The sequence below is a fragment of the Anser brachyrhynchus genome, assembly GCF_964034855.1.
Source record: "Anser brachyrhynchus genome assembly, chromosome: 14".
Taxonomy (NCBI): Eukaryota; Metazoa; Chordata; class Aves; order Anseriformes; family Anatidae; genus Anser; species Anser brachyrhynchus.
In genome coordinates, this window is record NC_137709.1 from 1,987,867 (window position 1) to 2,002,951 (window position 15,085).

The 15,085-nt window shown below is 54.5% G+C and overlaps 1 protein-coding gene across 1 annotated transcript in view; it reads right to left on the reverse strand.

Annotated features, from left to right (window-relative positions):
- PDLIM4 (PDZ and LIM domain 4) overlaps window positions 1–15,085 on the reverse strand; it is a 43,368-nt gene that overhangs the window by 12,231 nt on the left and 16,052 nt on the right. The window contains exon 3 of the mRNA XM_080555445.1: window positions 8,636–8,720. Coding sequence (XP_080411571.1) covers window positions 8,636–8,720 — 85 coding nt within the window. The remainder of the gene's footprint in view (window positions 1–8,635; window positions 8,721–15,085) is intronic.

The following is a 15,085-nucleotide window of genomic DNA, read 5'->3' on the forward strand; positions in this document are numbered from 1 at the left end:
AACAAAAAGCATAAATCTGTTCAGATTTTTAAAATATGTCAAGGCAAGCATGCAGTTTCGACTGCCTGCTTAACAGTAATAGTGCTGGGATCCAAAACTGGGAAGACTTTAAATCACGGATTTAAAGCTAAGCTCTTCCCTTGGCAGGCAGAGCTCCCACGTGCTCGCCGTCTCCGCCACTCTCGGTACCAGCCGCCCTCATTCGTGCTCCTTGCAGCGGCGCCGTGCAGCCTGCCAGGAGCTACCTGCCCTCGGCACTCACAGGATGTACTGCACGAGACGTTATTGCTTACGTTTTGGGAACCTATATTTCTGTCCTGATACACTTTGGTAAAATACATCCGACCTTCCTGGAAGGAAAAAAAAAAAAAAAAAAAAGCTATTTCTTCTTCGGGCATCGTGCAAAATGCCCCGTTTGTCTTTCAGCCTCTTTCGTCTACAGGCCTTTAACTCTACTGGCCAAAGGTTTTAGGCACGGCTTTAAAGGAGAAAAGATTTCACGCTGTGATCCAGAGCATATGAAGTGCACTCACTTCACGGCGTTTTCAGTTAGACCCTCGAAAGCCCAGGAGCACAAACAAAATGATTGGGCTCACCTTACAGCCTGTCAGGCAGAGACTGAAACCGAAGTCACCAACCTGAGAGGCTCGTCCTGGCTCCCACAGCCTCCACGTAAGCCTGCGGCTGATTCGGGGGAGCTCTGAGCCTCCTGCAGGCCTGAGGAGGCTCGGCCGAAAGGCCCCCAGGCACGTCGGGCATGCGGGTCCATGGGGACAGGACCGATGGTGCTGAGCTCCTGCGGGCCCGGGCGCCCGGCTGCTCTGGGGAAGCGGCTGCGAGATGTTTATTTTGCTAAGCCAAGGGGGGGCCAGTCCTGCTCTCGTTATAAACACGCGATGCACCAGACTTAAACAGAGCTGAAGGTCATTAACGGCTTGGCTCGGAGGAGAGCAGCTTTCTGTTTGATGTACTTCAGATCCCGTCCTCCGAAAAGCAGAATATCAGCAGTCAGCATCGGCAGGGCGTCTGCTGCCAAAATGCTGGATTAGCGACAAGAGCCTCGCTATTTGCACGCCGCAAAGCACCACTTAGCCACGGGGTCACCTCGAAGAGGTCCCTCTTGTGTGACCACGCTCTGTCACTTGTGTCCCCCCCCCCCAGGGACCTCAGCGGAGCTGAGCGCTCCAGCTCCTCAGCAGCGGCTTTGGACTTCCCTCTCCCTCCTTCTCCTCCCTTCCCTGGGGGGTTAGGAAACACAGAGGCTGGTGATGCTACACGAGGTACCCCAGGAAGAAGCTCCTGGTTCATCTGAGAGCAGAAGAAACCCTCTGAGGCTGCAGGGAGCCTCCTGGCCAGCCCAGCCCTGCTGCACCAGAACAACGGCTGCAGGCAAAGGCTGACCACCCTCGAGCAAAATCCCCCCCGCGCTTGTGCCCCCAGTTTCCCCAGGCTCCAGCCTTCTGTGGGTGAAGTCACCGCAAGTCCTCTTCTGTGCCAATCTGACGAGCGGGTAGGCCTGCAGACACGCGCCAGCACATCCCTCAGGACCGAAATTCGGCCTCTGCACAGAAGACAGAAACGCAACGCAGCCCTCCCCTCCCCTCCTCTCCCCTCCCCAGCTCCTCAGGAGCAAGCTCGGTGCTCTGCCTCTGACAAACTGGTTCAAAAGTCCTGGAAATGGAAATCTTATTAACTCCCAAGGAGGTACGGGCCGGACAGCGCTGTGTTCACTCTAATGCACAAAACAGATTTACTTTGTGGCCAGTGTCCACAGGCAGGGGATGGATTCTCCAGCTCGGTCCACGCCGTACAGCTGCTTCTCTCCCGGCACGAGTGGATTTAAGCAGCTCAGGACCAAGAGGCGGACGGACAAGGCAGTTGAAGCAGTGAGAAGATAGCAGCTGGGGCCAGGGTTTGTGCCCAGGGACAGGAGGACAAGGACCCTCTGCGCGCAGGACTTGCCACCAGGAGCTTCCCTGGGAAACGGCCCCAAAAGAAGCCTGTGGCAAACCCAGATCTCAAAGGCTGCCCCTAATCTGTAGGAAAGGGGACATTTTAGCAGCGAACCACATTTAAAAAGTTCCCTGAAAAAGGTCTGCTACCCTTTCCCTGTGGGCCCTTCAGGTGCCCTGCTGAGGGGCCGGGTTTTGCAGAAGGAGCAGGCTCCAACCTCGCTTTACGAAGCTCGGTAAGTCCATCCCTGCTATTGAGCTCCGCTCGGGAGATGAACAGATAAGGAAACAGGGCTGGCACGGCTTTCTGAGCCTAGATGAACGGAGCATGTGAGTTATTTTATGAGACGGACTTCACGTATCCTGCCAAGTCCCTGTTTCGGTGTAAGCCGAGCACAAAGGAGAGCCCCACGCAGCACGTACTGCTCACCGCGCGCCTTCTGCAGACGTCAGCCGAACACCAAATCCCTTTTTCAGATCTCCCTGAACACAAACCCAAACCCTTAACACCCAGGGGGCGTTTGGGTTAAGGAGACGGCAGGCAGCGTTCGTGTGAAGCGTGACCCCCCCCGGCCCCGGCCCCTCTGGGGGCTGCAGGGTCGGACCCCAGCCGGCGCAGCCCCGGGGCCGCAGGGGAGAGCGGGGCCCCCACGAGCAGGATCAGGTCCCGGCCCCCACGAGCAGGGTCAGGTCCCGGGGGGACACAATTTAGTGCGAGTGTTTCTGTGCTGCGTTCTGCAGTTTCTGCTAAACCCCTGCAAGCTACGAGAAAAAGCATCACAGGCAAACCTCCATCGCATTTTTTTAAAAAATTAATTATTAGAGCATGGAGCAGGGCTGAGGTGAGCCCCGAAATCTCATGTCAGTGTGAATTTTCAACCACAAAACTCCATTTCCAAGGTGCACGCCCTTCCGTACAGCAGCCGTGATTTATGCTAGGGCAGTAATTACACAAATACCCGGACCAGCCCTGCCTGAGAGCGGCACATCAGCAGTGAAAGCAGCAGACAGGGAAAAGCTGAACATTTCCTACCAGCGTTCAGTGATGCGTCACCTCTGACAGGATTACAGCAGCCTCGGCAGCAGTCATCTGAAATCTATTTGCACGGATGGGGAAGTTTCTGTACCATTTGCAAGCGATGGCTGGGGATTTCTTAACATCCAGTATTGTTCTGGGGGGAGGAAGACAGCGACCCTTTTCTGAAGGAGTGCTCTCAGGAGAAGCAGCTCTGGGATGTAAAATGAGGCGTTATTAAAGTTAAGCGCATATTAAAATTAAGTGCTTTTGGGGTCAGCTAGGAAAATATTCCAGCTCCGTATTTGCACATGTTCTGCACTACTCACACACACCTCCAGGACGGCACACATCTAACCAAGGAACGAGCCCTCCCCACGAGCAAAGGGGCAGGGAGCCACACGACTGCTTTCTGTCATCGGGGTGAGCCGCCCAGCCCCTCGGGGGGAACGTCTCCACCTGGAAATCTGGCAACGGGCACGGAGCTGCCTGCAGGACAAGGAGTGAGCGCTGGGTTCAGTGCCCGTGGGGCTGGCGTCACTCTGAGGGCTCCCCGGGGACTCGAGCTGCCACGGCACAGCTTTGTCCGCAAAGCTACCTGGCTCCCCTCCGTCTCTTAAAAATCCACAGCGATGGAAAAAAGTTACCCAAGAACGGCAAGAATGATTAAAATGTGTTTCCATTTATCCTGCCTGCCTCAGCTCAGGCGGCATGTTTTTAATATCAGCGGTGCGAGGGTGTGTTTAACAAGCAGACAGAGGAGGGCTTTGTACCAATGTATCTGCTTTATTAACACTTTTATAAAAAGCAGGATAACTGGGGGGCGTATGCAGAAGACGCCAGATATACTCGCTGCGTTTTTAAAGTGCTTTCAGCCAAAGCCCTGCAGATGAAGCCCTTCGGCAGAGGCACCGCCGTGTTCGGAGATGAGAGCAGCTGCAGCACCGACACGGTGCGCTGTGCTGAGGCTCGGGCCGTGCCTAAGAGGCTCAGCTCAGTCCTGAGACGGCTTCAGCCACAAGGTCTCCCATGGAACCAGAACAAGGAGCAATTTTAGGTGAAGTTACCGCAGGTGAAGAGGCCCAAGGCCGAGCTCCTGTTTGAGCAGCCTCCCAAGGGACTCGGCCTTTCGCAGCGGCAGCTGACGATGCCCACTGCTCTTCACACGAATCTCTAGGGAAGTGGGAGAGTACCACCGTGTTCAGGGTTCCTTTCCCAGTGCCCCACTGGCTCAGGAACACATCAGCACGTGGAAACGATAGCGAGTGATTGCAAAGGGCCATTCATTCATTTCAGGTGAGCGACAAGGAAACTGAAGCAGGACACTGGTCCCTCCTCCTGATGGTTGCTTGGTAAGAAGAGAAACGCAGCGAGCTACGTGTGCTTTCACACAGACAGTGTGCTGAGTACACCAGCGTGCAGCTTCCTTACCTGCGCTGAGGGTCACCACTGAAGCTGATGTTATCCAGCAAAATAATACGGCGTACATGTATCTTAGCTCTTCATCCAGTGGTATTTCCTACTTTGTCCCAAACCAACCCAAGGTGTTATGATTTTAGTAGAGCTCCTATTTAGCTTCAATCAGAACAAACTGTTTTAGTTATTTGGATAGAAGAAAACCCCATTTTGAAGTTTAATTCCAATTTTCTTTTCCCTTTATCCCCAAGTTGTTCTTTCCTCTTTCATACATTAGGATCATTGAAGCTCGCTTGCTAAGATGCTGACTTACATAAGGGGTACCTAGAGAATTCCACATAAAGGCTTACAGCTACTGCAGCTCCACGCAGTACAACGCACCGAGGAGATTCATTTGCTTTCAGGGGATTCAATATTAGGTCACAGAACAAAGCCCCCAAGCACACGCCAGCCTGTGAGCAGCAGCTCCTTCACCCGGTGAATGAGATCAGCGAGTTTTGGAGGTGCAGGAGACCGAGACACCCGACTGAAATGCTGCCCGGGGACCTGCAGCGCGGGGCTGACTCCAGCTGCAGGGGCTGTCAGGACGCGGCATGTTTCTGCTGTTAGCAGCCCTCAACCAACAAGCTGGGAGTTCCCATGCGCCGGGAGCCCAGCGCCGTGCCAGGGCATTATCTCATCCCTTGTTTTCCCAGAAGGACGGGCAGGCATTTCGCTGCCTGCGCAAAGCTCCAGCTCCAAGGGGCGCGGGCTGGCTTGCCGCGGGGGGCTCGAGCTCTCCCCGCAGCAGGCATCACCCCGGCTGCACAGAAATCCCCCCTCTGCAGGAGGCTTTAACCCCGACTTATAAAAATAAGGATGGCCTGTGGCAAAAAGCCCTTTGCAAATATGGTTTCCGAAGTCTCCTCTGCAACAGCAACACAGTAATAATTTGAAGCAGCTCTCTAAGCCAGTTAATCAAACGAGAAGTAATTCATCCTTGTTAAGACAATGTAATGAGACCAAAAAGTTAACATAAGAATATTAAAAGACCCTTTTTTAAAAGACCCTTTTCAAGCTGTTTGGAGTTTTATAGCATCAGCAAAGACTGCCTGTGCTGCCACACTGTAGATACAGCTCAGTTCCCAGTAAGCCTCACAGCTTTTTACGTTATGGAAAATTAGTTAATAAAGAACTTGTGATTGTGTGGAACCATCTGGAGCCAAGGCCCACCACCAGGGATGCTGGCACATGCCCCCAGCTGGCTGTATCCTAGGGGCTGCGCTCATGATCCCTCTGTGCCACAGTTCTGCTTTCACAGTCAACCACAAAATAAGACAATATAGGGGAAAAGTTATAATTAAAAAAATGAAGTGAAGAGCAGGAACAGCCTTCCCATGCTGCCTGCACAACTATCCCACGTTACGGCACGGCTGGCTCCTGCTCTTCACTGCTCAGAGCCCGCCCCGCATCGGGCTGGGACAGCCACGAGTGCTGGGCATGGTGCGAGGGAGAACCAAGGGGGGGCAGGATGGGGACCAAGAGCACCGACCGATGTCCCCAGCCATCCTGTGACAACCACACCGGTGACATTACACAGGCATGGTGGCACCACAGCACCAATCCCACGGGATGCAGCGATAACCGCCTGCTGCGGACAGGCGAGAGGAAGGCCAGGCTCCAGCCCCAACCAAGCCAGCTGGCTCCGTCCGAGTGCCCAGGTCTGGGAGGACACACGTCCCCTCCCAGCCACGTCTGTGTGCTGCCAGCTGAACTCGCTGCGATCCCTCTCACCCCAGGCACGTGAAGCTACCGGCAAGGAGCGCGGCCACGGCTCTGCCTCGCAGCCCGCGCTCCCGGCCCCGCGTGGCCAGAAAGCTGTCACTTCCAGCAGCACGGCTCCGGTCGAGAAAACAAACATCCCACGCTTTTATTAGCACCACATGGCGGTGTTTTGACTGGACGGCTCACACCACAGGCGGCCGAGGACGGGGATTTTCAGGAAGCGATCCCATCCCACGCACCGGTGCTGTGCTCTCCCTGGCCATGGAGAGGTTCGGGCGCTGCTTGTGATGCTAAAATGGGGCGGCCAGGACTGATTCACAGCTGGGCAGGTGCTCACACCACGTAACAATGATGCCACACCAGCACCATGGGAACTACGACAAGGGCACGGCTCCCTGGGGAGCACAAACTACTCCGAATGTCCCTGCACAGCTTGGGCGGCACACGTCGGTGCAGGACAAACACACAGCCCCTGTTAGGACGCAGTGAACATCACCAAATTCATCATTTTCTCTACAGACTCTCACTGTTAAAGAAAGCCTCGTGCAGTACAAAAATACCTTGGTTATCAGTTAAGTATTAGTCCATTGAGATGATTCACATTTCTGCTAAATGGGAGCAAGCAGCACTCCCAGTTTCCAAGTTCTTCCATTCCAATGGCAATTACTCCCTGCAGTCATGGCATTAATCAAAGTTTTAATAAGGAGGATTGATTACATTCTTGGTCGGAGCAGGGGTTTTCCACAAAGCTCAGCTGACAAACCACAACAGAATTGAAGACAAAGAGCACAAGAGCTTATCAGCTGGTTCACACCTTCCACAGTAATAAACCTAAACAAACTGAGATTATGGGATACACGCTTTCCTAGAAATCACATGAATTTAGTCACTCTGCCTACGTTCACATGTCTCAGAGCAGGGGAACTCCAGCCAGAAGTCAAAAGACTTTGAAGACATCTTTGCCCAGAACAGCAGAAAAGTTGATTCTTGGATTCCCCTTGGAGGGAAGAATAACAAATGCTCCACGCTACTGGAAAGGCTGCTTGGGGTAAATCTAAAACCTTTTCAAAGATAACCCCAGATCTATTCGTGCAAATTGAGGGCAGAATTCCGGCAGGATTTCCCCCCCCGCCTCCCCATGTTTCAAAGCAGACTGCTTTTTTCCAGATGCTAGGAAGCACACCTCAAGGTTGCACGTTCGGAGCCAAGCCGTTACTTTACAACGAGCCTTTTCTTTCCTGCTACCTAACAAACGAGGTTGCTGCAGGGACTGAACTGGCGCCACGCAGGACCGCAGCAGGTCCCGGGGGGGCTCCAGCCACAGCTGTCAGCTCTGCTCCAGGGACAGGACAGCTCCTGCAAGGGGCTTGCCACCACCCTTAGCATCAGGCAAGGCCGAGGATGTCTGCAAAAACCCAGGGCTGAGGACAGCTAATGGCCAGGAACCCAGGAGGACACCAAGCAAGGAGGTATAGGAACAGGTCTGCTGCCCACCTGGCTGCAGCTGTAGGAAGGAGCAAGAGCAGGAACGTGCTCGCTTTACCTGCTTTTTCCTGCTCCCACACCTCTTCTGGGGCCTTGCCACAAAGCTGTCTGGTTAGCCACTGACTACTCCAGGTTTAGACATTTCCAGTGTAGGTCTGGATTCAGGGAAATCCATCACTGCCCCCTTCATTGTGCTCTATGCAACTGACTAATTTTTAAAAAAAAGATCCACATGTAACATATATTAATAGTAAGAATCAAATCCAATCTGCATTAAACCTCAGAAATGTTGTATCTGGCAGTGGAACCGCTGCACATTTGTTCCTTATTTAACATTATTCATAAGGTTTTGGGCACATCAAAGACTATTAAAAAACCCCGTCAAAAAAAAAGATTGCCATAATTGATTAATGAAACAACCATGGCCAGAACTCCCTGCCAAGGCTACAGATCACCCAGCAGGGCAGAGGGACAAGCGGTGTCCCCTCTGTGGCAGCCGGGGCAGGCTGGCAGACACGGCCATCCCACGGGTCATCACGCTGTGGCACGAGCAAACGCCCTCACCCCCATCTGCTGACTGCTTTCACTGCATGGGAATGCAAAATATTCACAGATTCCACGGATGTGTCACAGGGCTGCGACGGCCAACGCATTCAGGGGTGTGAATGCACCGATGTGCTCTTGGTGGTGCTTGGAGAGCCTGGCCCTGTCCTCCCAGCAGCCGAGCTCATCGTTTGGTCGCCTCCCTGCTCTCGGTGCATTTCCTCGCTCCTCCTTGAAGGGAACAAGGCAAACACCGCCCCTCGGAGCATCACCCTGGCCGCTTCTTCATTCATCCTGGAGTGAACTGAGGGAGGGCTGGGGGCCTCGGGACCCTGGGATGCCGCGCAGCCAAGCCAACAGCGCCTGCTCACAGGGGCTTTGTGAGCACCAAAAAATGCTCACAACGAGAGAGAAACCATGAGCAATATTTGAAAACTCAGCATCGGCTCCTGCCCCGTACCTGTGGCTCGGGCTCGATGTTGATCCGGTAAGCTTGCGCCTTCCCATCTTCCAGCACGGGGGGCGACCAGGTCTTCCCTTCAGCTCTGAAATGGGACATAAAGCAAACCCAGCTTAAAATTAAATAAATAAAAATATCCAAGAACATAAACATACACACAACCTGGCGGAAACTACACGCTAGAACACAGCAGGACTAGTAGAAATGCCTTCCAGCGAGAAGGTTGTGTGACCCTGTATGAATAGTCACACAACCTTCCTACCCAGGTGCTGCAGACAGGAGGCCCTAAAACCCAATTTCCGTTCACAAAAGCACCTTCAGTCCTTCCAGGCCAAGCCAGGGTGTCGTCACTGCCCAGAGGCTTCCCAGGAGGTTTCCCTGATCCCTTTCCCACCAGGAGCCTCGGGCACGGCTCCCCCAGGCCGCCCCAGCCAGCTGCTCCTGTTCTGTACTGCTTCTCACCCTCGCTGGGGATGAAGGGCGAGATCAGACGCCCAACACACGGAGCAGATCGCTGTGTTTAACCTCACAGCCTGCGCACCTCTTAATGCAAAGAGCAGCTCCAGTTCCCGTAGCCTGGGATCACCCGCTGCAGCCAAGCATCCCTCCTCGGACTCTGGCCCCAGCTGCACACCGTGTTCAGTTTTGGTTTAATTATCTGCAGAGTCCAAGTGTGAAGAACAAGGAGCAGTTTTAACCCCGCAATCTTTGATGCAAAGTTTTACCTCCAGTATCCTGTATCGAAACCTGTCAGCATGCAACCCTGCCTTTACAGATTCGGGGCCCCCACCATCACAGCTTTTTCAACAAAGAGCTTGCTCTTTGTCACAGTTAGAAAAAGATGTCTGGTTCTGATAAACACTCTACTATAGTTATTTGATTTTAGGCTGGGACCCTGCTTTCTAAATTGCTCTTTCAGACTGCAGTTTGCTGGGACAGAGGAAGCTGACCTTCCCAGGAACGGCAGCGTTCCCAACAACCCCGACTCCATTTTTGCCATCACCCAGTGCTGTGTATATTGCTTCCACGTTAAGAATTTCATCTGGAGGCTCAGAACAATGAGAATACCTAATTGCATTGGCAGCAATCGTGGTTATAATTTCCGTGCTTTTTCCCCTTGCACTGAACTAGCCTGCTGTTTGTTCGCACTGCCGCCGAGAAGCGGGCGGTTATGACATTCCTGTTTGTGCAGCTCTGGAGACCACATGCCAAATACAGCTTAAAAAAAAAAAAATCCCCGAAGATTTCAATTTGCCAACGAGTAAGAAATGAGATTCATAAAGCGACTTTGCTTCCAGGAGATAAGAGCGATAAGCAACAGCAAGATCTCTCCGCGCTAAGCCAAGGCACTGGCGGCGGTGCTGCCAGCGCTTCCACGCCGCGGTTCCCAGCCCACCGCACCCCGACAAGCCACGGCGGCTGTCCCGGGACACAGATAACTGGCAGCTTCGAAAGTCATCATGTCTGTGCACTTCAGGACAGCACGGTCAGACTGCAGGCTTGCATGCAGAAGACCATTCGTAGTTAGCATTTTTAATGATTAAACTCAAGGGCTTCACCAACAAATCTTTAGAGCGACCAGGAGTTTTTGGAGTAAGCAAGACGCCGCAGTAAGCAAGACGCAGCCCTGAGCAGCTTCCAGCAAGGGCCGGAACAAACCCAGACTGACCTCGGCTGCAGTTTCCAGTTGAACTGCTCTGAAATTAAACCGATATGGCACGGTTTAGGTTCTGTTTGGCGTTTTCGAAAACTCCCTGCAAAGCGAAGGGGACTGGGGAAATCGCCAGCCTTACCAGAGTGAAATGAAAACCTTCTGAGGCTTGGTGAGAAGGAGACCCCTCTTTGCCAGGGGAACACGAGCTAACCCGAGGCAGCATCCCCAGCACGACCAGCACAGGGGGAGGCCCCTGTGGGCCCTGGGATGGGGGCACAGCAGGGACCTCGGGGTCACCACGGCCACCCCGAGGCACCCCGTGCTGCCAGCAGTCACAGCTCTGCGTTTAGGCAACAGCAAAAGCTAATCACACTTCTCCAGCGTAATGGGTGAGAGATCAGACACCGCGCTCAAATGTTCCGAGTTGTTTAATTTACGGCTCAAGGACGGGAAAAGCGTTTTCAGATGTGTTGTAGGGGATTAAAGTCAGCTATGTGGAAATCATTACTGTGCATTAACAATGCTCTGCTCTATCTTAATGGCTGCTAGAACAATCCTAAGAAAAATAACTTTACCCAGGTTAGTGCTAGGCCTTAGACATGGGGCTTCATGGGAAACAGGCCCATTAACAAGACAACACGAAAGAAAATAAAGAAAGTTGCAGACACCTTTTATCCCACAATTTGTTTTCAAAAAGACTCAATATCATTTTCCAGAAATTACTTGCATATGCTCGCACATTTTACCGAAGTGTTTTTTCACCTGGTAACGATCTGCAAGTCTCCTTCCCTACGTTTACAGAGCTACACTCAAGCTGCAAGAGCTCCTGCGTCTTACTGAGTATCTACTTGCTCCATTATAAAGGGGTGAGCAGTGCCCAGAGGAGCGCCAGCCCATCCCGGGATGCTGCCACCCGCTCTTCTCATGGGGCGCACAGGCGTGAGTGGGCACCAGCTGCACGCCTCTGCAACGTGTGCATGTCGCTGCATTTCACCCCAGTCTGTTCAGTCCCTCCCAGGGCAGTGACTTCAGGTTACTGCCCACCTCCCACCGCAGTGCATCCTCAAGGTCATGACTGCAAAGGTGATTTTTATTTCCCACATGGCCGTTACCCTTCTAAGAAGCAGGAAAGCTGCCCCAGAGGATGCTCGTGATTCCCCAGGATGCTGAGGCTTGCTGTGGTAGCCGTATGGTGCAGGATCAGTCCCTGCAGCGTTGCACGGGGCTTCCACTGGCTCTGCAAGGAGGTGAGGCTTCGCACATACTAGCAAAGGTGCTAGCGCTGGGTGAGCCCCGCTGCACGCAGAGGACCCAGCTCACGCGGGACACACGCAGGAGAGGCCGTGGTGCTGCTTCTCCCTTCGTCCCCCTTGGCTCGAGCTGTTCCTGTGGAGCTGGGCGCTGGAAAGCAGCCGGTTTTCCCCTGTTAGTCCTCGCACAGCTCCGAGGGGAAGCTGTGATTCACTTACTCAGTTGTTCTCAAGTTTCCAGTAAGAGCACATCACACCCTGTAACGGTTCCCACCTCCCAGCGCCGCCACTGCATGGCTCAGACGCGCACAGCCTCGGCCGCAGCCACGAGAAAAACGTGCACAGAGCCAGGGGAGGCTCAAAGTCAGCTCCGTGAAGTTCCAGGGCTCCGGGGGCTACGTGCCCGGCAGATTCATCCCTGGGCTTCCTCCTGCAGGGAGGCAGCTTCCAGAGAAGCTCCGTCTCGGAGAAGAGCAGGCGTGCACGCAGTCCGTCCGCGCTGCAGCCCCACACAACAGCCCCAGGCCCCTTGGTGCTGGTCTGCAGCCCCCACCCAGCCCCAGGCACAGGAGCCCAGGATTATCACCAAAAGAAAGGGCTTCCGACGGATTGCACTGAGAAAAGAGGCAGCAATGTTATTATTTTTTAAATACCAGACTCAAGACACGTGAAATCCTCTCTGCACATTACAGGAATACGAGCACACTATTCACGGGGCAGGAATAAACATGCATGCTTTCCTGACGTGGAATTTCTTCATTTGTGTACCTTAGAGACAATTTCAGTGAGGAAGAAAGAACAAAGTTTACCACGCAATCATCGTTGTCCACACATTTACATTATTTAGAACTCCGAAATCCCTGGCCTCCAGTCAAGCGCGCAGATTTTGTGATTGAACACCAGCCCTGCACGCCACATGTCTGCACGTAACAGCTCACGGGGGATGCCTAACGCCACCGATCTTCTCTCTCAGCTGCCCGGCGCCTGCCGCTGGCTCTGCCCTGCCAGACGCTGCCGCCTCGCCTGGGGACCCGAGGGACACGAAGCCGACACAGGACCGGGCTGAGGCGGGCGCGGACATCCTGACCCACCCGGCTCAGCCTCCCCAGCGCCAGCGCTTCCCCCACACCTCGCGCTGGGACAAGGCACGGCGGTGCCGGGAGCGCCTTCAGCGCACGAGGGGCAGCCCCACGGACACCGTGCCGAGGGTCCCCCTGTGCAACCCTGACCCCCGGCTGCAGGGCACACGGGGAAACGTTCCCAACGCGGGCTTGAGGCCTGCTCCTCTGGGAGGATGAAGCGTAACGCCGCAAACCGCCGGCTGGCAGAGGGCAGAAGCCCGGCGCACGCCTCCCGGCTCGCCCTTCCCCTGGGGGGGCAGCGGCAGGCCCGGGCAGCACCGCCAAGGAGGTGCCAGCCGCGTGCGTCAGCAGGAACAGCGATGCCACCAGGCCTCCTGTCCGGCGCCCGAGGTCCTCCCTGTGCCCAGCCCTCAGCAGCTCTGAAACCAGCTCTGCGCGTGCTTTCACCTGAGGCACGGCCCGATCTGAAGGAGCTGGCGAGGCTTTCTTTAAGAGCGCTAACAGAATTCCAGCGTAAGACGTAAGAACAGGACGAGCCGCATTGCATTGCTGGTTATCTCTGGGCAGAGCATGTTATGTGCTAGCCTGCGTGCCAACTGCCTTCCAGGAGGAGAAAAGGTTGGTTATGGGAAAGAACGCTGATTTTTAAATAGCGACTTCTTTATATGAACATATGTTGCTGCAGAGGATCCAGACGTGATTTATCAAGCTTGCAATTATTTTGTTGTAATTATTATTATTTTTTTTTTTTGCAGCTCCTCACAGCCGAGGTGACTGCCGTTTGCTGCTGTCTGGAGAACAGGAGGGCCTGGCCCTGCCTGTTTTTACCGCGCTTCGAGTTTTGCTGCCAATGCCTGCAGCCACTGCCTCCCCCGGCCTCCCAGAACTAAATGGAGGATCAGGTGCACGCAGCTGCCCTGAGCCCCGACGGAGTTTCTGAGCACTTGTCTGGTTTTCCTTCACCTCACGTCTCAGTGGGAAGCCACCCATTTCTGTGCTTCCTTTGGAGACGCCTGCTGAAGGTGACCGGGAGGCTGCAGGGTTCCTGTTTGGGGACACAGCTCCGGCAGATCCCACTGCCGGTCACCGCCCTGCTCGCTGCGTATCGTGACGGAGCCGAGTCCGCCACCAGCCCCCTGAAACCAGAACATCCCACAGAGACAAGCACACCTTCCTCCTGCTCCCCAGCGGCCACCCGCTGCAGCTGGCACGCAGCAGTGCTGGATGCCCCAGGGAACAGCGCGGTTCCCTCCTGCCAGCACAGCCGCGCTCCGCACCACGGATCCATCCTGCTTCCACCCAGCAGCTCCTGCCGGAGCAGCCGCCACAGCTGCCCTGCCCAGCCTGTGATCCCTGTCCTGCCCCACAGCCTGCCCCAGCCACAGATGGGGTACTCCCAGCACCTGGCTCCCATTACGGTGCCTGCAAATTACACGCTTGCGTCTGACCAGAAGCACTCGGTTTTCTTCCTTCCATTCTGGCTGCGTGAGCAGACTGCCATGCAGCTGGGCAAGAGAAAACCAAACCCAGGGCAACGTTTCTAATGACAGACTTCGGACAGATGCAGGCGTCTATTTGCAGCCCATCCACACAGTCACACCTCACTACTGCCAGCCCACATCGCTGCGGACGTCCCACTCGCTTGTTTCCTCCCAGGCACGGAGGGGAACGCTGTCTGCAGCGCACGGGAAAGCTTTACGCACTGCTGGTTTGTTCTACGCACAAACCACCAGTCATCCTCGTTACTTGTTTTCCCACCGAAAGCCCTTTTCAGGCAAATCTGATAAATATAATCAGCATCTCCCAAATCCGAGGGGCCGTTTTGCGTTGCCAGTGCACCCAAAACCCGGCGGGTCCGGTCGGTGTCGGGACACCCGGGTCTGTTGGCCTGCCCCGTCAGACAGCCAACAACTCGCTCCTTTTTTCCTTGTATGGTTTTCACCCACTCCGACTTTCCTACTCAACTTTCAATTAAATTTGAACTTTCAACAATTTGAAAACAAACCCAATCTCGTTATACACCTCAGGAACACAACGTCAGGGGTTCACTGAGAAAGGGCACGGCACAGAAGGAAGCGCCGAGAGCACCAGGAGCTGGGAGCCCCCCGTCGCCCAGCTCACCGCCTCGCCCCCTGCCCACCCTCAGAGCGGGATGGAGCCTTGCTCGGCAAGGCACTCAGCACCCAGTCTTGTGTGCATTTAGTAAAAGACAAACCACTGAGCTTGTTATTTCAAATACTTCAGACACTATACTGCCTTTTTAATCACTCCATTGGGGATTTTGTCAAAGGGGGCATGCAGAAAGGGCGCTGCTTGAGAAGCATCCTTCGGGATGAGCAAGCAGCAACCCATCCTTCCATGCACAGGGCTCTCTCAGGGCACGGTCCCACCGCAGGGCTCGGGAGGAGACCAGCAGTACTGCACACACAGCTGCTGGGCACCCACAGCCACCCCAGACACGAGG